The sequence below is a fragment of the Mesoplodon bidens genome, assembly GCF_964165515.1.
Source record: "Mesoplodon bidens genome assembly, chromosome: 15".
Lineage (NCBI taxonomy): Eukaryota > Metazoa > Chordata > Mammalia > Artiodactyla > Ziphiidae > Mesoplodon > Mesoplodon bidens.
Window position 1 is genome coordinate 54,590,666 of NC_138171.1, and position 25,790 is coordinate 54,616,455.

At 38.9% G+C, this 25,790-nt stretch overlaps 1 protein-coding gene across 1 annotated transcript in view; it reads left to right on the forward strand.

Moving 5' to 3' along the window:
- The window catches only part of PARN (poly(A)-specific ribonuclease), a 159,459-nt gene that overhangs the window by 49,374 nt on the left and 84,295 nt on the right, over positions 1–25,790 (forward strand). Inside the window, exons 19-21 of the mRNA XM_081257994.1 lie at positions 5,952–6,007; positions 7,232–7,318; positions 11,119–11,193. Of these exons, the coding sequence (XP_081114120.1) occupies positions 5,952–6,007; positions 7,232–7,318; positions 11,119–11,193 (218 nt within the window). The remainder of the gene's footprint in view (positions 1–5,951; positions 6,008–7,231; positions 7,319–11,118; positions 11,194–25,790) is intronic.

Below are 25,790 nucleotides of genomic sequence, written 5' to 3' on the forward strand. Positions count from 1 at the left end.
TGCACCGCCCTGGGCATTACTGGTTTTTCTGCCAGTTGCTTCTTAAAGTGGCCCTCAGTGCACCTCACTGATTCACTGTCTTTCTCTGCCATCAGTTGACAGCATTGGAAAGCATGCTGCTGCAGGAGCAAAATTAAATATTTTATTTCATTTCTGAATAGAATTATTGGCTTTACACATAGACTCGGTCATGCAGAATTTTAACAAGCTGTAATGATCTTTTTGATTCCCCGAGGATTGAGCCTACGTGCAAAGTATTCCTGATTGACCTTCAGGACTTCCTGTGTGCATTTTTTTCCCAAAGGATATATCCAGCCATTTCTTTTCCATAGCACTTTATTTATTTATTTATTTATTTATTTATTTATTTATGCCCCACGGCCTGCAAGATCTTAGTTCCCGGGATCAAATCTGCACCCCCTGCAGTGGAAGCATGGAGGCTTAACCACTGGACCGCCAGGGAAGTACCCCTGTGTGCATTTTTGAATATCACCTTTGCCCTTTTTGCTTTCTTTTTTTTTTTTTTTTTTTTGCGGTAGGCGGGCCTCTCACTGTTGTGGCCTCTCCCCTTGCAGAGCACAGGCTCCGGATGTGCAGGCTCAGCAGCCATGGCTCACGGGCCTAGCCGCTCTGCGGCATGTGGGATCTTCCCAGACCGGGGCACGAACCCGTGTCCCCTGCATCGGCAGGCGGACTCTCAACCACTGCGCCACCAGGGAAGCCCCCTTTTTGCTTTCTTGAGCACAGCTGCATAAAATGGGTTAATACTGGCACTGTTTTGCAATCCTTTTTTATTCATTGGACAACTAGGGAATGGTTCAGATAAGCCATAGTCCAAGGCAAGCTATTGTGTCATCAAAGAATAACGTTTGATCTTAGTGTACTTCTTTTGAGCTGCTCAGTGTGTTTTGTGGTTGCCAGAATCTGGCTCTGAAACTTGTTGGTAAGGTTGGAGAATTTTGATAAGCTTGGAGACATCTGATTCTTTGTATGTATGTGAGTGTTCCTCCTTCCAATGTTGGCCAGCCTTAGGTGCTGCTTTAGTGGTTAAAGTTTGTGATGCTGGAGGTGCTGATTTGTGGCCAAGTCACAGAAAAGGTTGGACTTTTGCCAGTGAGTTGCCAAGAAGGTAGTTTAAGTAATCTTTTTTTTTTACTTTCTTCTTAAAAATGAGAAAAACAGCTGTCAGCAATAATTTTCCCCAATTTATCTCTTGCAGAGAACCTAGTTGCATGCCACAGTTCAGCTCCTGGTTTCTGGGAGTGGTGGAAGCCTTATGTTATTGCTTCCTGGATTTTGAGGTAGTCCTTGGTGTTTGTTGTAATCGTTTTGTGTTTTTCTAATCCAAAATGATTTACTGTAAACAAATCATTAAGACTAATAAGTTGACACAAGTCATTATTATCCAGCTGACCAATGAATCATCATGAATGGCAATTAACACAGCCTTGAACGTACTCTTTTTCTGTGAACCCAGTGATTTCAGTTCCCAGATTCTGAGTCAGTAGGGCGTAGGTGGGGCCTAGGAATTTACATATCTGTCCAGATGCTGATCTGGGGACTAGGGAAGCACATTTTGATAAGTGCTCAAGGTTCTAGGCTCCTAAAGAGCTTTATGTCTGAAATGAAATTCTTCTGTGACTACGGGCCTTCTTACACAGTCTAGGTCACAGTGTCATATCGCCCTGGTCAGAAAAGAATGTTAGCAGATGGCTTTTCATGAGTGCCATGCAGCATATGGGCAGCAGAGGTGGGTAGCTGTTTGGGACATAAAGCCATTGTACACAGCCTATTCTGTGTAGCCTATTAAAGAGGCTGAGCTGAATTCACCCAGCCTGCTGAGGGAATGACCCTGAGTATGCTGTGTTCTACCCTTGGATCTTTCTAGACATGTTTGAAAGCCGAGATAAACAGCATTACCAGTGTTATCATAGAACATTAAAAAACTGACAAATGCCAAAAAGAGTAAAATTTGTGTCATAGCATCAAGAATATGAACTTGAGTCATGTAGTTTACCAGGATAGAATCCTGGTGTAAAATTGGCCCTTGTATCAAATGGGGATTTTTTTTTTTTTTTTTTTTTTTTTTTTTTTTTTTTTTTGCGGTATGCGGGCCTCTCACTGTTGTGGCCTCTCCCGTTGCGGAGCACAGGCTCCGGATGCGCAGGCTCAGCGGCCATGGCTCACGGGCCCAGCCGCTCCGCGGCATATGGGATCCTCCCGGACCGGGGCACGAACCCGTATCCCCTGCATCGGCAGGCGGACTCTCAACCACTGCGCCACCAGGGAGGCCCTCAAATGGGGATTTTAATTTTAGTCTTTGACAGAGTTCATGTCAGTCCTTTGGAGAATAAGTGCTAAAATAATGTTTCACAAGGAAACTTGCAGGAACGTGGCAAGGGCCCCACACAGCCTTGAGTGTCTTTACCAAATTACAGCCGTCTTGAATCATCACTGAAACAGAAATAACGTTTCATGCAAGCCGTGGTCCGAATGTGTTTTTGATATCTGCAGATGAAAGGCCTCTTGAAAGAGACTGTTCTTCAATACAGTCACAGGGAAGGAACATCCTTTCATGTGTTTATCAGCATTTCTGCTTGCCTAGTGCATTTCTTTATATGTTAAAATGAAAACTGTCCAGTCAGATGATCTACATGTGAGGTATTTTATCAGATCACTCTAGGGAGTCAGTGTAGGCCTTTTGACAGCCAGTTTGTATGAGGCATGCATGCAATGAAATGTTTTAATTTTCCCTCAAGAGGGCAGGGGTGCTACCAGAGCAGTGGCTTGCAAACCGTCTGACCTAAGGGGGCAGGGAGGCCCTGGCGCATTTACTTTGGTTCTGTTCCACAGACGCTCAGCTACAGTTTTAGAATTGGTTTCCCAATTGTATGGGGTGCAGTCTGCCAAGTCACACACAGAATTGGTTTTCATGTTCTTCCAGGGTTTGGGGCGATTCACTTCTCTCTAAAGCCCAGGCATGAAGGTGGAGGCGTAGGGAATGAGTGAGAAGGGCTATTAATATAATTCATCTGAAATTTGAAAGGGGTTTCTATTTAGTTAAAGTATTGAGTAAGCAAACAAGATAGTGTAGGATTAACTAACTTAAAAAAATCTTGAGTGTTTTCACTGAGAATAAATTTTTACTTAGTTTAAGCAGAAATGATACTTAAAATCCAGATGAAATATTAGAGAACAAAGAGCCAGTGTAATGCTTGACAAAAGATATCTTAAAAAAATTCTTTTTAAAATATTTGCATGGTGAGAGAATTGGGAAAGTCTGCTTTTTAACTGTCATCCTTGTTTGTATTTATGGGACAGTAGGTTTTCTAAACTTGTTGAGGCCACATGATCTTAGGAGGAAAACAATATTTTAAAAAGAAATAAAGCAATTGCAGACTCAACCTTGTGATTTCACTTTGTATTTGTCTCCCCCATAGCAGGTGAAGTAGTGCGTAGGGTACACAAGATTGATTCTACTAGCATTTTCAATTGGACTTTCTCTAAGAACATCTCTGGTTATTTCCCCTGGACCTCTTGGTTCTGGTAGCCTCTATTTTTTCTTTCTTTTTTTTTTTTAAATTTATTTTTCATTGAAGTATAGTTGAATTACAATGTGTTAATTACTGCTGTACAGCAGAGTGACTCGGTTATACATACATACATTCTTTTTCATTTTCTTTTCCATTACGGTTTATCACAGGATATTGAGTATAGTTCCCTGTGCTATACAGTAGAACCTTGTTGCTTATTCTATTTTCTTTTCTTTTTTTTGGCTGCGCTGGCTCTTCGTTGCTGCGCGCGGGCTTTTCTCTAGCTGTGGCGAGCCGGGGCTATTCTTCGTTGCGGTGCGTGGGCTTCTCCTCGCGGTGGCTTCTTTTGTTGCGGAGCACAGGTTCTAGGCACGCGGGCTCAGTAGTTGTGGCTTGCGGGCTCTAGAGCGCAGGCTCAGTAGTTGAGGTGCATGGGCTTAGTTGCTCTGCAGCGTGTGGGATCTTCCCGGGCCAGGGATCGAACCCATGTCCCCTGCATTGGCAGGCAGACTCTTAACCACTGTGCCACCAGGGAAGTCCCTCTATTTTCTTTTTTAAGTTTAAAAAATAGTACTAAAAGGAATTTTTAAGAACAAAGTTTCCCAAAACGATTGGCTTTTTTGGGGGGCGGGGTGGTGGGGAGTAGTTTTTATTTTTGGTTTAATGACATCAGTGTTTTACAAAGCTGTCAAAATAGTATAAAATTTCATGCTTTTTTAAAAATTAAAATTGTACCACAAGTTATTGATGTTTTGAAGTTTTTGAAAATTATCTTGAAGTTAATTTTGATCGTTTAATATTCTGTTGAAATGATGAACTGTAATTTACCAACCCCCACATAAATTGAACCTGGAGGTTGATTTTGATTATTGGTGCATTTGACGGTATAGCAGTGAACATCTTGTTGATTCAGCTTTTATTCTTCTGTTGAAATTTGGGTACACATTTTAAATTGTTTTTATGGTGCTTGACTTTTATATGTTCCTTTAACTTTTACTGAAAGTTTTCTTGATGTGGTTTTTAAAGCTGGGAGCCATCTCTAAATTTACTAGATGGAGAATTGAAAATTATGTGAAGCATAAAAATATTGATCCTTATAACCCAGGACTAACTTTTCAGGTTCTGGTTGTCAGTAGTAATAACAGTTACTTTCGAGGGGAACCTACTGTGTGCTGGGTGCTTTATATGTCTCATTGTCTTCTGGCATTGCAGGCAGTATTCATTAAATTGGGTAAACCAGCTACCAGAACCAGAATAGTATACTTGAGACTAAATTAGTGAACTAAAAATAAATTTGGTTTCTTAGCCATAGGATTTGGTTTATTAAATTGTAGGCTAGGCAACAAGTTCTCAAACCACAGAGTACCAGGACTTCGTTTTTTCTGGCATTAACCGAACAGTGGTATTCATGCTGATGGTTCCATTTGTAAACTAGATCATGCCCTGCCTGGCTTTTGAATGCCTGGTAATAATGTGACTTAATTGTGGGTCAGTGAAGCCAAACTAATTGCTTGTTGGGCACTTGGATTGCCTTTTTAATTTGCTGTATAATGCGGTCACTACCAGAAATGCACAATATGTTATCTGAATAAAGCTCATTAAAATCATCTTACAAACAGCAGAATGCCTGATATCTTGTCCATAATCATGCAAATAAAAGCAAATCGAATGGCATTACAGAGAGCTGTAACTTAGAAGTACTCTTTTAAAAGTGCCTTTGTATCCATTTTGGAAGTATACATAAATGATTGCTATGGTTTATATCTGTGTGATAGGTTTTTTTTTTTAAGCAAGGATTATTTTGCTTTGCGCTCTTAATATGTTTTAAATGGCAGTAATGACATGAGCTTTTCAGACGGTCACTTATTTAAGACAGTGCAGTTCACCCAGTAAGATTAGTATTCATCCAATGACTGCATTCAGTTAAAAAAAAAAAAAAAAAGACATCAGTGACACATTCTTAGCTCACAAAACACCAGTCCATAAGGGTTACCTTTACAGTTGTGGGGACAGTTGTTCATAGGAGGTTAAGGTGGTTAGCAGTCTGTAGTACTTGTTTTCTCTCTGTTTCTCTGGACCAACAAGGCAGCTCTTTGACTCTTTGATTACGAATTTTTTTCATTTAACTAATACTTATTGAGTAGCTCCTGAGAGCCAGGAGCTGTTGTAGGTGTTGGGGGTACCAGTTTTTTTCTTCTATTTGTGATAAATATTTAGCCCTAGAGAAAAATGTGAAGTGAATCTTAAGACCCTTTAAAATGATTTTAGAAATAGGGTAATATAACTAAGAAGCTTCTACAAGAGAATTTAATAGATGCCTATATCTTTTTTTTTTTTTTTTAGCTAAATAAACATGCCTATATCAGTCTTTTTTTAATAGAAGTTAGTCCATTATCCGTTTTTCTTTTCTTTTGGTAGGCTATTTCTCATGAGAGTCATGGATATCCCCTATCTGAACTTGGAAGGACCAGACTGTAAGTGAATTTTTATTTTCTCGTTGCATCTGCATATTTAAGTGTGTGGTCTGGAAGGGATAACAGGAAAAGTATTACTGAAGAAAGAGCTTTATTCACTTAAAAATAGCCAGTGATTTTGTGGTTGATATGAATAGTATGCTTAAGTTAATGTTACCCTTGGGCCTTGATTAACTCATCTCTTTACTTACATTTTCCAGTTTATACATGAGTTGAATTTTAAAAAAATATGTCTTCTCATCATTACTTCGTTTTCACTCAGAACTCTAAATTCATAATTTTTATAAGTATATATGTGATAGATTTTAAGATGTGCTAGCCATGTCAATAACAGTACATTTTCTATTTTTCAATTATTTGAGTATGTATATATTTAAGTTTAGTGGGTGGATTTTTTTTTTTTTTTTTCACTGAAAACCTCAGAAAGCCAGTCTATTTGGGAGGTGGTTGCTTCTTCTTCTGATTTTTCTTTTCCATTGCTGTTTTCCTAGCCTGGTTTATTTGCCTTAATATATGCCAATAGGCATAGAGAAATGGGTGAACTACACTTTGTACTTGATGATAATAATCATTGTAATAATAGTTTGAGGACATACTGTGTTGCACTCTATATTAGACTTACGTTTAAATCTGTCATTCTCACAGCAATTCTACGAGCTGAATATCATCATCCCCAATTTATAACCATGAGTGGCTGTAGTGGTTAGGTCTCTTGCTTAGAGTTGCACAGTTAAGTGGTGGGTCTGGGATTAGAAAACAAGATTGTGACTCAAGACTGCCTCTGCTCAAACACAGTCCATTTAACTTGGACACTGCATTATTATTATTATTATTATTATTATTATTATTTTAACTAAATAAACATATGGACAACTAGATTAAAAGGAGAAAGTTAATTGTTTAGTGAAACTTCTTGAACAGAGCAGTCTTTTTCTTTTTTTCTTTAAATAATTTTCCCAGGAACTTTATGAGCAAAGATGTTTCTGCATAGAATTGCTAGGGTTCAAATTGTTGTGGGTTCTGTAAAGTATCAGAGCATAAGGCCTAAGCTCAGATGGTGGTGTCCTTCCAGTCAATCCCAAGAATGCTTTCAGGGGTCATTTGGTAGTCATGAGGCATTCATAACGATTCCCCAAGTTAGCCAGGGCTTAGTTTCCTCAAAGAACCACTGGTCTGTTGTCCACTTTTCAGCTATCAACCTTTCATCAAAAATTTGTCTTGTAGTGCAGCCTAAACGTGATCATGTCCTCCATGTGACATTCCCCAAAGAATGGAAAACCAGTGACCTTTACCAGCTTTTCAGTGCCTTTGGTAAGTAAAGCTAAGTACAGCTGTACTTCTAGGATCCTGCTCCTCTTTTGGTCTAGATGGTCAAAGGTATACAGATGGCTTTAGCTTGGGCATAAACAAGGATTAATATGCAAGGTTTTAATCTCACTCATGGCATTTCTGGAGTTTGATATGCTGCTGTCTTTGTGCTAATGTGATCTGAGGAACTTTGCTAGCATCCCACAATAGAGTGCTATTGTTAATCCATGGAAAGCAAGATACAGTTACTATGACTGCCCCTTACTGCCAACCATGGGAAATAAGTCTGGGCTAAGGATAAATTGTTTTTAAGATTAAATTCAGAGAGAATGTCTGTTTCATAAGGGCAGGCAGTTGCTGCTTGACATCGAATAGTCCAGGCAGACAAGCACAGATGTTTGAGAGGACCAAGATATGTGATATGTATGAGGTAGGGCGGTTCTTCTGTTACCTTTTTATCAGGTCAGGCAATTAGGTTAAATTGAACAGTCTTCTGATTAGGGTTTATAAAGGCCATTCTGATTGTAAGTCTTCAGCAATATCTCTTTATTTTAACAAATAAAGTATTTAAGCTGTTGTCTTTGGAAATTTGTGAATAAAGTGGAGGCAGCAGAAACCTAAATGTCCAATAATAAGAATGTTCAGTGAATGTTTATGTGTCTCCCCAACAGACTAGTATGTAGCCATTTTAAAAAGAGTTGAAGAGTTTGTTAAAAGATGGTAAAGTGTTTATGTTTTAACATTTATAGTAAAAAGCAGATACAAAGTAGGATTCCTGTATAACTAACATTTTTTTTAAACTTTGTGTAGAAATCAAACTGAAAGGAAGCATCATGCTCTTATCACTGAATGTTTCAGATAGGATTGTTTTCTTCCTGTTTATGCTTTTCTGTATTTCCTAAAATAAGCATATATTAGCTTTTATAAGTACAAAACGTTATGCACTTAATTTTCAGGAAAGTAAGTGAACGTAGGTATGTTTCTGGAAAGTTATCCTAATCTTTGCAGATAGTCTAAATGACTTCTGAAATTCTAGTCCTGCTTTTTTTTTCTTTTTTTTTTTTTTTTTTTGGCTGAGTTGGGTCTTCATTGCGGTGCACGGGCTTCTCATTGTGGTGGCTTCTCTTGTTGCAGAGCACGGGCTCTAGGCATGCGGGCTTCAGTAGTCATGGCACACGGGCTTAGTTGCCCCGCGGCATGTGGGATCTTCCCAGACCAGGGCTCGAACCCATGTCCCCTGCATTGACAGGTGGATTCTTAGCCACTGTGCCACCAGGGAAGCCCCTAGTCCTGCTTTTTAATTTAAATGCAGGTACAGAAATGCAGTTGAATTTCACAGCTCATTTCTTTGTAAAGCTTTTTATTTTGTTTCCCATTCTGTATTGCTTTTACCCCGATTTAGTCAAACTTTAATTAGCTAAATTAAGCAGAATGCTCTGAGTAGAATTTTTTTCATTTTAATTAAAAAAAGATTAGCTGTGTGATATTGAACAGGTAACCTCTCTGTATCTGTGTTTCCTTCTCGGAGATGATGTTGTTGATGATGATACCGCCTATTTCATAGGCATGTCATGAAGATTAAATGAGTTGATCCATGGAAGGCATTCAGAATAGTATGTGGCATATAGTAACTACTTATGAAATGTTAAATATTATTATTTATCTAAAAAACATACAGGGTAGAGAGATAAGGAAATAATAGTAAGTAAATTTTCTAATTGAGAAAGTCCGGCACCCCACTGTGCAGCAGGAAGTGAGAGTTTTTTCCTGTGGTGGAGAAACAAAGCAGTTTTCAAGTATTCCTAGCCTTTGAAAACTTTAGTAGATATTAAAAGATTTTTTTCATTGCTAAGTTCTGGTGATGTTTACCCATTTTTTAAAATTCCAGTTTTCTGTATTTTTTTAGGAAGAGTGGTAACAGATAGATCTCTGCTTTCCCTTCCTTTTCTCCAGCTCCCTGCCCCACTGTTCCTCTCCTGCCTCTCTTCAGGTCTCCTGCATTCCATTCTGATGCGTTTTTTTTTTTTTTTTTTTTTTTTTGGTAATTAATGGCACACATTATTTTTTTTCAAATTTTTTTTTTATATTTTTGGCTATATCGGGTCTTAGTTGTGGCATGTGGGATCTTCCATGCAGGCTCTTCGTTGCAGTGTGGGCTTCTCTCTAGTGTGGCGCGCAGGCTTCAGAGTGCATGGGCTCTGTAGTTGTGGCTTGCGGGCTCAGTAGTTGCTGTGTGCGGGCTCAGTTGCCCTGAGGCATGTGGGATCTTAGTTCCCTGACCAGGGATTGAACCTGTGTCTCCTGCATTGGAAGGCAGATTCTTAACCACTGGACCACCAGGGAAGTCCCGCGTTTCGCCTTTATTGAGGACTTGTCTCTGTATGTGAAAATCATTTTGTTTACTATACTGCTTTCTATTCCTCTGTGTTTTTCTTTTCTCTATTAGTCTGTCTTGGTTTCCTCTCTCCGATGCCTTCTTTACCTCGTCCTCCATCCCCTACCTGTTTTCTTTACCCGGTTTCTTTACCTGACCTTGAGATCATCATTGAATTTTTCTTATTTCTTGCTACATTGATTCATTTCATGTTCCCCATTCATAATTTTCAGAGTTTGAATCTCTAAAAAGAAATAGTTGGGCTTTTTTTTTTTTTTTTTTAGCATACGTGGTCTCTGATTTTTATTAGTGATCTTTTTTTTTTTTAATATACCAGGTTCATGGATTTTGAATCTTTTAGTACATGAAACTGGTATATTCCTTCATTTATTTAGGTCTTCATTAGTTTTTGTTTGTTTTTTTATTTTGGCCTGACTGCACAGCTTGCGGGATCTCAGTTCTCTGACCGGGGATTGAACCCAGGCCACGGCAGTGAAAGTGCCAAATCCTAACCACTAGACCACCAGGGAACTCCCTGTTAGTGATCTTGATTGGAAAAATGTCTCCAGCCCTGGCATGAGATTGGGTTGAATGATAAACTGCCTCAGGATTTAATCCAGAAGGATCTATCTTTTGTTTTTAAAATAAATTTTTAAAGCTGCTTTTTTCCTGGTTTGTCTGTTTTCTTGAAGTTTTTTTAAAATTTATTTTTGGCTGCGTTGGGTCTTCGTTGCTGTGTGCAGGCTTTCTCCAGTTGTGGTGAGCAGGGGCTACTCTTCATTGTGCTGTGCGGGCTTCTCATTGTGGTGGCTTCTCTTTGTTGTGGAGCACGGGCTCTGGGTGCGTGGGCTTCAGTAGTTGTGGCACATGGGCTCAGTAGTTGTGGCACATGGGCTTAGTTGCTCTGTGGCATGTGGGATCTTCCCGGACCAGGGCTCAAACCCGTGTCCCCTGCACTGGCAGGCAGATTCTTAATCACTGCGCCACCAGGGAAAGCCCCTTTCTTGAAGTTTTAACTGAAATAGCTTCAGTGGTAGATTTAAGTTTTAGTTCTCTGTAGTGCTGAGATTTCGATCAAATTTTAAACTAGCACCTCATCTCTCTTTAAATTGATGGATATTCTGAAATATATCAGATGTACAAATGGAATCTGATAGCTATCTAAATAGTTAAATGCTTACTTTTTTTTTTTTTTTTTTTTTTTTTGTGGTATGCGGGCCTCTCACTGCCGTGGCCTCTCCCATTGCGGAGCACAGGCTCTGGACGCGCAGGCCCAGCGGCCATGGCTCACGGGCCCAGCCACTCCACAGCACGTGGGATCCTCCCGGACCGGGGCACGAACTCGTGTCCCCTGCATCGGCAGGCGGACTCTCAACCACTGCGCCACCAGGGAAGCCCCTAAATGCTTACTTTTAATTCACTGTTACAGGTAACATTCAGATATCCTGGATCAATGACACATCAGCATTTGTTTCTCTCAGCCAACCTGAACAAGTACCAATTGGTAAGTCTTTTGGACCTTTGTTTTGTGTATTAATGAAAAGTGGGAGCTTGCCCACTTCCCAGTCTAAACGCTGTGGGTTCAGTCATCTGATTCACAAGCGTTGCTGCCCGGTTTGTTTTGAGCTTGTCTCTAAAATAAAGGAAATAATTAGTAAGTATCATGTGTAGATGAGAAAATAAGACAAATGTATTGATTCCTTATATACACTATATCATATACTTTTTACTTTTCTATTCCTTTCCCATTGCCCTTTTTCTGAAATGATTTGTATGTTTACTATTTGAGGGTTAGAAATAGCAAATTGAGAGGAATAGGGGACAGACACCAAAAGGTGATCCCTGTATTGACCTGTTTGCCTCTGTACTTTTCTCATTTATTTATAATTTTTTGTGGTTTATTTATTCCATTAAACTTGTGTCAAATACTTGTTTTACGAACAAATAAACTGAAAGATATTTTATCTGCTTCTAAATTAGGATTGTAAAAAGGTGGAATGCTACCTCTCTTATTGTTGGACCCTAAATGATTTTGATATTAACCATCACAAAACAGTCTATTTTCTTAGGATAAAAAGCTATTGAGTTAAATATTGAAGAAAATATATATTGTTAAGCTGCTTCTTCAGACAGATTTCAAGTTCCCTGGTGCTTAATAATGTAATTTTTCTTTTTATTAAATGAAGTGCCACAGACTAAAACTATATAACTCTGATAATGTAGCTATATGAGCAATTATATGAAAATTTCTACAGATACACAAATTCAGGTCAGAGTATTTTTGGTATTTAAAAAAATTATATAACCATTGCAGGAATATATGCTATGTTATAGAAATGAAAAGTTTAGGCTCTGGAGTCATATTACTACACTACCTTTGGCTGTGTGACCTTGGACACGGTATTTAATCCTGACAAGCTTCTGCTTACCTCTATAAACTGAGGATGATGTTATGGATTTTTTAGGGTTATTATGAGGACTGCATGAGATGATTATGTTTATAAAGCTTGACATCACTATGAACTTTTATTATGGTTACTTAGCAGTAGATTTCAATGTGAAATGTACTTCAGGAGCTCATGACACCAGGAACAAGGTTGGATCCAGGGTGTGAATGATATTGCTAGTTAAATGTTTTTTAATATTTGCTTATTTCTGTGACCCATTCCCCCCACAATCCTTAGAAAGACAATTTACCTGGAATCCAAAGGGATTGAATTCTTAGAGAACTGTTAGTGGGGGGCAGGGACCCTGAGATTAAGACTGTAGTGAGACTTCGGTGTAGATGAGAGAACACTGAATGTTAACTCCCCACCCGAAATCTCGTCACGCCTCCCCTGCTCACTCAGTGTCACACTTCAGCTTCCTTGCTGGTCAGTCTCAGGAGCCATGCAGTGGGAGAGAAGGGGATGCATAGGCTTTGAAGCCACGCTGACACGGGGAGTAGTAACCTGCCTCCACCACCTGTCAGCCATGCATTTTTGGGCATGTTACATAAACTCTCTAAGCCTCAGGTTCTTCGTTTGAGTGACACAGATGATGATAGTTAGTTCCTTTGTGAAATGAGATCAGGGATGTTAAGTTCCCAGCAAAGAGCCTGGCACTCCACCAGCAGTGCTTGACAATTGGTAGTAATTATTGAAATACTTGCTTGGCCTCCCTTGCTATGAACAGTAAAGATGAGTGTGTGCAAATCTGAAATTTGTAAGACACTAGTGAGTAGTGCTTAGTTGAAAATACAAGCATAATTCCTTGTTTATGTGTGTGAGGTGTCAGAGCTTCTTTTATTGTTCCTGTTACACCATATTTGACGTGCAATAATGATTACTCCCTTACTTATTATTGAAAGTGTCTTTCAATAGTACAGTAGCTTTTAAGCTCAGTATTTTATTCAATGATACCTGAAATCAGGGAGCTACATTTCAGAATCATGTAGGTACAGAAGTCCTCTGATTTGCTTGTTTGCCCATCTTATTCTCTGTTGGATCCTCCTTTCGTGCCTGGCACATGCCGTGGCGTGAGTAGATAGATGTGTGTGTGAACGGGTGATGTGGGGAGTAGGCCAAGATGAAACTGTGACCTTCTTACCTTTTTTCCTCCTAGGTTAAGAAGTTAGATGACTGTTGTCTTTTGATACATGTGGCTGTACTAGTAAAGTCTAATTTTCCATGATAGTCTCTTTTCTGACACAAATGACAGCCCTTGACATAAATCCCTGGTGGTGCACGTGCTGTGCCTACGACCGCAGTTTCTTTGCCAGCAGCCATCTTTTTTTTTAGTTTCTGCTTTATAACAAAGTGAATCAGTTATACATATACATCTGTTCCCATATCCCTTCCCTCTTGCATCTCCCTCCCTCCCACCCTCCCTATCCCACCCCTCCAGTCGGTCACAAAGCACCGAGCTGATCTCCCTGTGCTATGCGGCTGCTTCCCACAAGCTATCTACCTTACGTTTGGTAGGGTACATATGTCCATGCCTCTCTCTCGCTTTGTCCCAGCTTACCCTTCCCCCTCCCCATATCCTCAAGTCCATTCTCAAGTGGGTCTGTGTCTTTATTCCTGTTTTACCCCTAGGTTCTTCATGACATTTTTTTTCTTAAATTCCATATATATGTGTTAGCATACGGTATTTGTCTTTCTCTTTCTGACTTACTTCACTCTGTATGACAGACTCTAGGTCTATCCACCTCATTACAAATAGCTCAATTTCGTTTCTTTTTATGGCTGAGTAATATTCCATTGTATATATGTGCCACATCTTCTTTATCCATTCATCGGATGATAGACACTTAGGTTGTTTCCACCTCTGGGCTATTGTAAATAGAGCTGCAATGAACATTGTGGTACATGACTCTTTTTGAATTATGGTTTTCTCAGGGTATATGCCCAGTAGTGGGATTGCTGGGTCATATGGTAGTTCTATGTGTAGTTTTTTAAGGAACCTCCATACTGTTCTCCATAGTGGCTGTACCAATTCACATTCCCGCCAGCAGTGCAGGAGTGTTCCCTTTTCTCCACACCCTCTCCAGCATTTATTGTTTCTAGATTTTTTGATGATGGCCATTCTGACTGGTGTGAGATGATATCTCATTGTAGTTTTTTTTTTTTTTTTTTTTTTTGTTTTTTGCGGTACGCGGGCCTCTCACTGTTGTGGCCTCTTCCGTGGCGGAGCACAGGCTCCGGACGCGCAGGCTCAGCGGCCATGGCTCACGGGCCTAGCCGCTCCGCGGCATGTGGGATCCTCCCGGACCGGGGCACGAACCCATGTCCCCTGCATCGGCAGGCGGACTCTCAACCACTGCGCCACCAGGGAAGCCCTCATTGTAGTTTTGATTTGCATTTCTCTAATGATTAATGATGTTGAGCATTCTTTCATGTGTTTGTTGGCCAGCAGCCATCTTTTACTCAACCATCCCCCACCCCCAGGGCTTGGCTTCTTCATCTTACTTGCCTCCTCGTCTCAGCCTAAACATCCGTGTCTTCAGATGTTTTCTCTGGCTCCCTTTGCAGGGGATCAGACCGCATTCTCTGTGCTAGCCTGGTATCCTTTCTTAGTATGCCTTGCTTGGTTGTCTTCCCAGATAGACTGAGAGCAGGGACCATATCTCTTGTTTGCCATTGTGTTTTCAGTGCTTAGAGTCGTAATGTCTGATGTTAGTAAGTGTATGTTAAATAGTTGTTGAGCTGAATAAATGACATTCAAGGTGTTATGACTTAGAAACGCCATTTTGTGCCTGATGGTTGTATCTCATGTCTCTCGCCTTTTGCTGTGATTTCTGAAATTATGCAGATGTTTTCTTGAAAGACAATGTAAAATTTGTTTTTTATAGTGGTAATTTTACCAATGAGAGAGACCCAGGGTATCTAATGTGCCGCAAATCCTATTAATGTTATCTTAAACAAATTACTTATTCATTTCAGCGGAAACAGAGGGCTTGTTAGCTCAATAACGTAATGTTGGAAAAATCATTAAATGCCTATTTATATAGCAGCTTGTAATGGCTTCTTTGGCTCGGTTACAAACTATTTTTGATTTACACTTACGGAGTTGCTTTTTAACTGACACCTGCCTTTTTCTTTTGGTAGTGCTAAGTCTAATCAAGATTTCTTTAAAGCCATTTTCATTAATATGAAAACTCTTTTTCAGGTCTATTGAAATTATTAAAACTCTTCTACTGAGTGCCATTTAGTTCGATTCCTGTTGCATTTTGTTTGCTGCTGCTGTGAAGATAAAAGGGTCCCTGGTTGCTTTGGGGTTCAGATAGTGAAAACCCATCCAGGCTATGTTTTCATATTCTTCCCCTCTGGCTTTTCAGGGAAGACAGCACGTGGCCAGTGTGGGACTTGATGCCATGGAGGAGATCACTTAGCCTCACTGTTTGAGAATTTTTCTCAGAGTAATCGAGTAAGAAATCACCTGTAATGGTCACATCTGAATACCTCAGACACATTTAGGATTTTTATATATCTAATATAGTTTTGTTAAATGGGGAAAAGAGCTCAACAATATTTCAAATGTATTAGCTCTTCCTAGTCATACTCTCAATAGTTAGACATTGTCTTGAGTGTCCTTAGATATATTATAAGGCATTATCTCTCTGCCTGTAAGTTTTATAGAAATAGCTTGAGGAAAATAACCTTTTCATTTGTTTTGAAAGGCCGGAGATTAGAGTACGCCATGAATACTACAGGAAAATTTTAAAAAGCAAAAATTGATGAAGGCACTTTAGTAGAGGTAAAAACCTATTGGTTATTTTGTAAAACCAGCCCCAATTCAGGGAGTTATAGAAATTCCCGATATACTGCCTTAGGAGCTTGTTCAGGATGATTTGTTGGGATGGGGGGAGGTACTCGGCTTCACAGCTTCACTTCAGTCCACAGTATGAGTGTGCTTATATAAAATCATCCTTTTAAAAGCGTAGCTTTTGATTGTGCTGAACAGATAAATATTAGAGTTGTTATACGACTTTTGAGGCGATTATTCAGTACTGGATTTGCTAAAAGGCTGCTTATAACTTTAAACTTTACCTGTGCTTTTTGTTAGCCTTTTAATGTTTACCAAATCTGTAGTGATAACTGTTTTTCATTCGTGGGATTGATTTGTGTTCTCGTTTTTCCTCAGTCACTCTAGCTAGGGGTTCCTGATTTTGTTGCTCTTTTCAAAGAACCAGCTTTTGGCTTACTTCATTTTTCTCTGTTGTTTGCTGGTGTCTGTTTTGTTGGTTTCTGCTTTTTTGTTTTCTTCTTCTTCTTCTTCTTCTTTTTTTTTTTTTACTTGCTTTGGGTTTACTTTGCTCTTCTTTTCCAGTTTCTTGAGGTAGAACGTTACGTGATTTTTTTTTTTTTAAGTCTTAAAAATTTTTTGAGCCTGGCTTCCTATAGTTTAGCAGTCAGCCCGTGATTGGTCAGGTGTTGTGCTTGAACACCTGGAGCCAGTAAGGCTCTCACCCTTTGCCAATGAGGTTGGGGAACATTCAGCATCCAACCTTCAAGCAGTTCACAGTTTGCCCCAGTTTCCACTTTCGGCTGGATCTCCATTCTCCTATGTGAGGGCACAAGGCCTCAAGCCCAGCTAACAGTGTGTGTGTAGCTAAGACTCTCTCCCAGTCATTGATTTTGACCTCTTTTTGTTTCTAATACAAGGATTTAAAGCTATAAATTATCCTGTAAGCACTGTTGCAGGTGCATCCCATCAATTATATGTTGCTTTCATTATCATTAATTTAGATACGTTTTTCTAATTGCTCCTTTGACCCTGGATTATTTAGAAGTGTGTTGTTTAATTTCCAAGTACTTAGAATTTTCCTAATTTCTTATAGTTGCTAATTTGTAATTTAATTCTGTTGTGACTAGAAATTTTAATATGATTTTAGTCCTTTTTTTTTTTTTTTTTTTTTTTTTTTTTGGTACGCGGGCCTCTCACTGTAGTGGCCTCTCCCTTTGCGGAGCACGGGCTCCAGGCGCGCAGGCTCAGCGGCCATGGCTCACGGGCCCAGCCGCTCCGCGGTATGTGGGATCTTCCCAGACCAGGGCACGAACCTGTGTCCCCTGCATCGGCAGGCGGACTCTCAACCACCGCACCACCAGGGAAGCCCAGTTCTGCCAGTTTTTGAGAGAGGGTGTTAAAATCTCCTATGATTGTGGAATTGTCTGTTTTCCCCTTTAATTTTGTCATTTTTGCTGTCATATATTTTGAGGCTGTGTTATTGGGTGTGTGCACATTTATGATTGTTTTGTCTTTCTGGTAAATTGACTATCATTATGAAATGTCCTTCTTTATCTTTTGTATTACTATTATTTTTAAGTCTAACCTGATATTAATATAGTCAGTCTGTCCTTCTTGTGTTTTTAATGTTTGGCTGGTATATCCTTTTTCTGCCATTTACTATCAACCTATCTGTGTATATATAAAATAGTCTCTTGTAGACAGCATATAGTTGGGTATTCCTTTTTATTAATCCATTCTGATAACTGGCTTTTTATTGGAGTATTTAGTCCACTGACATTTAATGTAATTATTTATATGGTTAGGCTTGTCATTTTAAAGTTTGTTTTTTGTTTAGTCCCTCTGTTTTTTGTTCCTTTGTTTCCCCCTTTCCTGTCTTCTTTTGGATTATTCGAAAATTTTAAAAAGAATTCCATTTTAATTTCTGTATTAGCTTTTTAGTGCTATACCTATATGCATTATTTTTTAGTGGTTGCTTTAGAAATTTCAATATATATCCATAACTTTTCACAGTCCATTTAGAGTTCATATTCTCACATAGAAGGGAGAAAGCTTACATCCATATAGGTCCATTTACTCCAATTCCTATTGTCTTCCAGCCTGTAATTGGCATATGTATTACACGTGCTTTGATTATAAATCCCACAAAGTGGTGTTATAGTTTTGCTTTAAGCAGTCATATGTATTTTAAGAAATTAAAAGGGGGACTTCCCTGGTGGTCCAGTGGCTAAGACTCTGTACTCCCAGTGCAGGGGGCCTTGGTTCAATCCCTGGTCAGGGAACTAGATCCCTCATGCTGCAACTAAAGATCCCGCGTGCCACAGCTAAGACCCGGCACAGCTAAATAAATAAATAAATAATTTAAAAAATTAAAAGGATAATTTAAAAAATTTACCCAGATATTTACCATTTCAGATATCTTCATTCATTCCTAAAGATCCAAGTTTCTTCAGGGTATCACCTGAAGAACTTCCTTCAGTATTTCTTACAGTGCTGGTGTGGTGGCAACAGACTCTTAGTTTTTCTTTATCTGAAAATGTCTTCATTTTCCCTTCATTCATGTAGAATATTTTAGCTGGATATAGAATTCTGGGCTTTTCTTTCAGCATTTTAAAGATGTTCCATTGTCTTCTGGCCTCCATGGTTTCTGATGATAAGACTACAGTCATTTGAATCATTGCTGCCCTCTATGTAATGGGTTGTTTTTCTCTGGGTACTTTAAAGATGTTCTCTTTACTGTTGATTTTTTAGCAGTTTGAATATGATATACTTTGGCATGGCTTTCTTTGTAATTATCCTGTTGGGGTTGACTGAACTTCTTGAATGTATAGATATATGTCTTTTACCAGATTTGGGACGTTTTTAGACATTATTCAAATATTTTTTCCCTGTGCTGTATTCTCTTGCCTCTCTGTTTGGGATTTCAACTACCTATATGTGGGAGACCTTTTGCTATTGTTCCTGTGTTTCCTGATGCTCTTTTCATTTTTTCTACCTTCTTTTTTTTTCTCTTCTTCAGATTGGATAATTTCTGTTTATCTACAAGGGCACTGACTCTTCCCTCAATCATCATTATTCTGCTATTAAGCCCATCCAGTGAATTTTTTTTTTTTTTTTTTTTTTTTTTTTTTTTTTTTTTTTCTTTTTGCGGTATGCGGGCCTCTCACTGTTGTGGCCTCTCCCGTTGCGGAGCACAGGCTCCGGATGCGCAGGCCCAGCGGCCATGGCTCACGGGCCCAGCCGCTCTGCGGCATATGGGATCCTCCCAGACCGGGGCACGAACCCGTATCCCCTGCATCGGCAGGCGGACTCTCAACCACTGCGCCACCAGGGAGGCCCAATCCAGTGAATTTTTAATTTCATATATTGTATTTTTCAGTTCTGTATTTCCATCCAGTTTATTTTAACCTTTTCTGTTTCTTGTTGAGATTTCCTATCTTTCATTTTGAGCCTATATTCCTTTACCTCAATGAACATATTCAGAATAGCTCTTTTAAAGTCTTTGTCTAATAATTCCAACATCTGTGTCACCTAGGTGTTGGTACCTATTGATTACCTTTCTTTTGAGAATGGACCACATTTTCCTGGCTCTTCATATGTTCAGTAATTTGGGATTGTTTTCTGGACATTTTGAATGTTCTTTTGTGGACTCTGGATTCACTTATATTCCTCAGAAGAGTGTTGATGTTTTCGTTTTAGTTTTAGCGGGCAATTAGCTAAAACTACAAACCCCTTCATGCTTGTGGGAAGTGGCTCAGATCTTAGCTCAGACTGCTTTCAGTCTGCCACATGCATGGTTAAGGGTCAGCCGGGGACGTGGGCTATCTTTACACCACATTTGGAGTTCCCATTCTCTGGTTTCCTCTCTGAGGATTCCTTCCTCATTCGGTGTTGCCACTGGTTTCCCCTTGTGTCTTCCCCTGACTCCTCCTACCAGAAAGACATGGGATTTTTCTATCAGAGTTTTAGTTGCTCTTTGCCCTTTTTACTACATGTTCCCTTTAAGGCAGAGTCACAACCAAAAAAAAAAACCCCAGGAAATTCACTCTGTAGCAGTTTGCTTCCTCCCAGTTTTGACTCCCCTCTAAAATCTCCCTGTTTCTGCTTCTGTTCCAGAGCCCTTCGATACTTGTTTTTAGCATTTTTTTCCAGAGCTTATGTTGTCATCAGTGGAAAGGTCAGTTTGTTAGGAGGTGGAATGCCTTACCTTTGCTTTTTTTTTTGCGGTACATGGGCCTCTCACTGTTGCGGCCTCCCCCACTGTGGAGCACAGGCTCCGGATGCGCAGGCCCAGCGACCATGGCTCATGGGCCCAGCCGCTCCGTGGCATGTGGGATCCTCCCGGACTGGGGCACGAACCTGCATCCTCTGCGTCGGCAGGCGGACTCTCAACCACTGCGCCACCAGGGAAGCCCCTACCTTTGCTTTTTAATTGTTACCCTAATAGCGTCTACATTTGACACAAAACTTCCTGCCGTATTATACCATGCTGTACTACCTTTTTCTCTGTTTAATAACATTTTAAGAAAATCTAATGTTAATGCATTAAGAACCTGCTACTTACCTCCTTTAACCAATTAAAAGTAATTTAAGTTCAGTTCCTTTCAAATACACATATATACTGAGGGACAATATCCTGACAAAGAACTTGGTGTTTTGCTTCCATCTGTGCTACTTTTCATAGTTGGCTAGTATGTTACTGTATATTTATTCTTGTCGAAGAGGAAATGCACAAAACAGTCAAGAAAGAACCAAAAAACAAATGATGTTTTTTCTTGCATGTTAATTTTCCTAATCTTAAACTGTATGTAGAGTTGGCTTACAACAATTATATTGAATTATAAATTTATAGCAATAAATAAATGAGTTCAACTATGACATGACTTTTTAAAATAAAAAGCTTGTTTTGGAGAGAGGCGATGGGTGACTTAACTTGTGGATTAAAATGCTACATGATTTTTATTCTGTAAGTACTGAAACCTGGAAACAATATATTTGTTTTTATATAGAGAAGATTTTTTTTTATAGTATTGGCTTATGGAGTACTTTAGTTTGATAAAGGAAAATCATTATTAGTAAGAAGCATTCATGTCTATGTGTTTTATGTAGATATCTTCTCATTTGAAAACTTGTAAGAGCAACTGACTCTTTTCTTTCCCTCTCTAAATTGCTTAATCCACGAAAGGCACTGTGGAAATTTTTAATAATATTTATTAAGAACCTTCTTGTTTTACTAATTCCCTTATGTGTTTAATCATGAGAATTAGCAGCTTTATGCATCTCTTCTATGAAATCTGTATCAGGCAGATTTATTTAAGAGCATGGCAGTAACTTGGACTCTTCCTAATTAAGGCATCAGCTGGTGTGAGAATAGGGCAGAAAGCTTCCTGACTGCCAGATAAGGCTTCCCGGGTTCTTAATATAATTGCCAGCATTAAAGGATCAATGAGGAAGAGTCCTGTGGCAGTTAGAATGTAACCAGGAAAAATGCAGTGTTTGTGCTTCAGAGGCTGAATCTTCATATTCTGTTAAATTGCTTGTTGTCCAAAGGATTGGGTTTGATTTTTTGTGTTTTAAGGGCCATGTTATCTGGATCTAAGAATGTTTGTTTTGTCAGAGTATTCAGGAAACCTATCAAATTTAGTTATAATGTCATTTGTTAAAAAATTGCTTTTGTGATGGTCTCCCGCCTCCAGTTTTAGAAGTAAATCAAACTCACTGTTGAAAATGTGAGAAATATTTGAAATTACAAAGAAGAAAACAATTCAACCATGGTCTCTCCATGTAGATATGAATACTAACAATATTTTGGTTAGTGTTTCCTGTCAGTTGTTTTACTCTGTCTAGATGAGTGTTTTCGTAACATTTTTAATACTACTTGAGATCTGACTTTAAATGCATTTTTGGATCTGCTTTTTTAGTTAACATTATGTCACAAGCATTTTCCATGCCATTACACATTTTTCTAGAAGAATTTCCTTTTTTTTTTTTTTTTTTGCGGTACGTGGGCCTCTCACTGTTGTGGCCTCTCCCGTTGCTGAGCACAGGCTCCGGACGCGCAGGCTCAGCGACCATGGCTCACGGGCCTAGCCTCTCCGCGGCATGTGGGATCTTCCTGGACCGGGGCACGAACCCGTGTCCCCTGCATTGGCAGGTGGACTCTCAACCACTGCGCCACCATGGAAGCCTGAAGAGTTTCCTTTTAATGGATGCATTATATTTCATTGTATAGGTACATGTAACTTATTTAACTATATCCCTCTTGGATGTTTAAGTTATATCCAAATTTTTACTATTTTAAATTAATTCTTTTAAAAAATTTTATTTATTTATTTATTTATTTATGGCTGCATTGGGTCTTCGTTGCTGTGTGCAGGCTTTCTCTAGTTGGGGCGAGCGGGGGCTACTCTTCATTGCGATGCATTGGCTTCTCGTTGTGGTGGCTTCTCTTGTTGCGGAGCACATGCTCTAGGCATGTGGGCTTCAGTAGTTGTGGCGAACTGGCTCCACAGTACAGGCTCAGTAGTTATGGCACGTGGGCTTAGTTGCTCCGCGGCATGTGGGATCTTCCCGGGCCAGGGCTCGAACCCCTGTCCCCTGCATTGGCAGGCGGATTCTTAACCATTGCACCACCAGGGAAATCCTTAAGTTAATTCTTTAATGAGCATCTTTGTCTTTCTTTATATCTCTGATTATTTTATTAAAATAAATTCTGAAGGCATGAAATCATTGGGTCCATAATGATAATCCTAAAAAAAAAACCTGAAACAACTCATTTATACCTCTTTTTTATTAAACAGTGATAATTTTTGTTAATGGAAAAATTTTAAAGTACCAAAAAATTAAAAATTTGTGTAGTGCCCCTCTCTTTATTAACAAAGATAATTGCAGTAGTATTTGAGATTTACTTTTCAACTGTGTATATTATATTTAAGTATATATTTTACCTTATAATATTTTATTCTTTGCATATTGTTTTACTGTGTGTTCTTTTAACTTACCAGTGCTTCGTGTCTATGTAATAAGCTCTTTTTTTGTGTTTAGTTGAATAACATTTCATCATATGAAGGTATCATCGTTTATTTAACCAGTTCTTTGCCGGACACTTAATTTAAACAGTTTTAGGGCTCTTGACTCCTATTTCAAAATAAGCTTTTATTTATTCTTTGTATTGAGTGTTAGAATCATTCTGTCAGGGTCACTCAAAAAGCCCACTGGGATTTTTCACTGCTATTTTAACAAATTAATTCCATTGACATCTTTATTTAGAAATATTCAGTCTTAAAAAAGAAAATTCAGTCTTTATGACCAGGAATATGTATCTTTTCATTTACTCAGACAATTCTGTGCATCTCTGAATGTAGTTGTATGTTTCATTGTTCTTGTTGTTTTTATCATACATACTTTTCAAGATTATGCAGAATAAGTTAGAAAGCAGGTTCCATTGTGCCTGATTTAGTACCACAGCCATAGTCAGCTCTTGGGAAGTATTTTAGGATGCTGGTGGTTTTAGGAAATTTGAAGCAGTGAGATTAATCAGCCTGCTTGCTCTTAGGCCACTGAGAGACTAAGTTTGAGAATTCAACACAGACCCTGCGTCTCTGATTCTTATTCTTGAGGCTCCAGATGCTGTTTGTTGTTGTTTTGTCACCAGAAATAATGAACTGGTTGATTAAATAGGCTAGCTGTGTTAGTCTTTACATGTTAGCATTGTTTTCTCAGACATGATTCCTACTGTCTACAACCTTACTATTTTAAAGAAATGAAATAAATTTGGTATTAGCAAATTTGAAAAACTATAAGTGAAATGATTTTGGACCACTTCAGTGGCTGTTTCAGAATATTATTTTGTTACAAAAAATGTTACCAGCGAATCTCTTGGGGTGGTGAGATTACAGGAAAATTTTACTTTCATGTTTTTTTTTTCTATCTTCTGTTTTTCTTTAGGACAGATATTACCTATGTACTAAAATATTTAAGTTTAAGAATAAAGTCGTAGTACTTTCTTTTTTATATGTGCGGGGGCACAGCAAAAGGAAACGTCCTGCTTCTGAAATGCTTAGACGTCTAGCATATTGTTGACTGTAGTTATTTTATGGTTATCTTTTTTCTAATCATGAAATTTATGGAATTAGTTTCTCTGGATTTTCCTTCTTCAACTTTTTGGTTTAAATCTGCTATTCTGGGAAGGTGGATAGGAAACATTTTTGATTTGTGATGTTTGTTGATAATATTTCCACTGTTGAGTATTTTTGTAACCCGTCTTTTCTTGTTTATCCTGGAAAGAAGCCCAAACATCACTTTAGTAGCAGGGTAAATGTCACTTCATCATGTTGAGCAAAAATGCCAGAAAATGCTAGACCACTGAAGTGTTAAGGTGGTGGTTACTCTAGCACTTCAGACCAGGGTTTTACCTTAACTTCTACACCTCATGTCACCTCATGTCAACATATCTAGATATTTAAGAGTGTTTTTCAGGTTTCATGATTATAAAAAGCAAGCATGGATTAAAATAACTGTTTAGTAATAAGGCTTTATATTACACTGTCCAACTAGTAGGAATGTCTTTTGTTCTTCCTTAATGTGAATTGGAGTATCGTGGGGAACATCATAGAGATTTGTTTTCTAATTGCTTCAAAGGCAGAGGAGCAAACTGCTACGGTATTGGGAAAAGGAATATAGAAAAGACACCAACACATGAAAATAAAACTTTGAAACCGAGACTTTTTTTCTCACAAATCCTTTATTGGTATTATATAGATAATTTAAAGGAAAAGGAAATAAATTTTTACAGCGTATTATTTAGCAAAAAAGTATGAGCTACTTATAGGACATCTCCTGGTTTTAGTAATTGTTGTTTCCCCAAATATGAATTGCGTTATAGTGTGAGCAGGGTCACATTTAGGTGTGCATTTTTGTAATTATAGGTTCAGATGGATGTAAGCCTTATTTATTTATCAATGTATATTGCTAGATACCTTGTATTTTTATGTTTGGTGTTCTTTACAGTACAACAGAGAATAGAATAATTATGAGGTATTTTGCAAGTTTTTTTAAAGAAGATGTGTTTCTGGGAATTCCCTGGTGGTCCAGTGGTTAGGACTCCACGCTTCCACTGCAGGGGACATGAGTTCGATACCTGGTTGGGGAACTAAGATGCTGTAAGCTGAGGGGTGCAACCAAAAAAAAAAGGGGGGAGTTTCATTTGAAAGCTGCAGTGTTCATCTTTGCATAAATATTTGCCTGTCTACTGTTGAAGAACCAAGGGACTGAATTTAGATGGAGAATAGAGATGAAAAAATAAGCATTTCTGCAGTCAAGGATTTCATGGTCTAGTGAGGCAGACGGGTATCTAGATAACTAGTGCATCAGTACATGCTGGGAGCTGTGATAAGGTACACTGCTCAGAGAGGGAGAACCAGTTCAGACTGACATGGAGACGCAGAAGAAGGTTAACAAGGATGGCTTCCTGGAGGAGGTGGTGCTGATCCTAATAATGAGTTGGAGTTAGCCTAGTAGAAGAAGCCTGAGAAAGCTCTGGTAAAGAGTGGGACCAGCACATCCTTTGGTTTGATTGGAACAGGGGGTACATGTGGTGGAGTGGCTGGAGAGGAAGTTAGAAGGTGGAAACATGAAATGTATGTGTTAAAATTAGGAGTTTGCATCTTACCCCTTGTACAAGCCTTCTGTAATGTTGATTTGGGGTAGTCTTTTAATTCAAGTTTCAAAATAATATATTGCATCTCACTGGTTTTCTTTTAAGTCTGAGGCTTTCAAAAGAATTTCCAGGTATGGAGTGCTTAGTTTGTCAACTTGAGCTGTTCTTGTAAAGCCTGATTGCTGTCAGAGGTGGCATCCCTGATGGCACTCTTC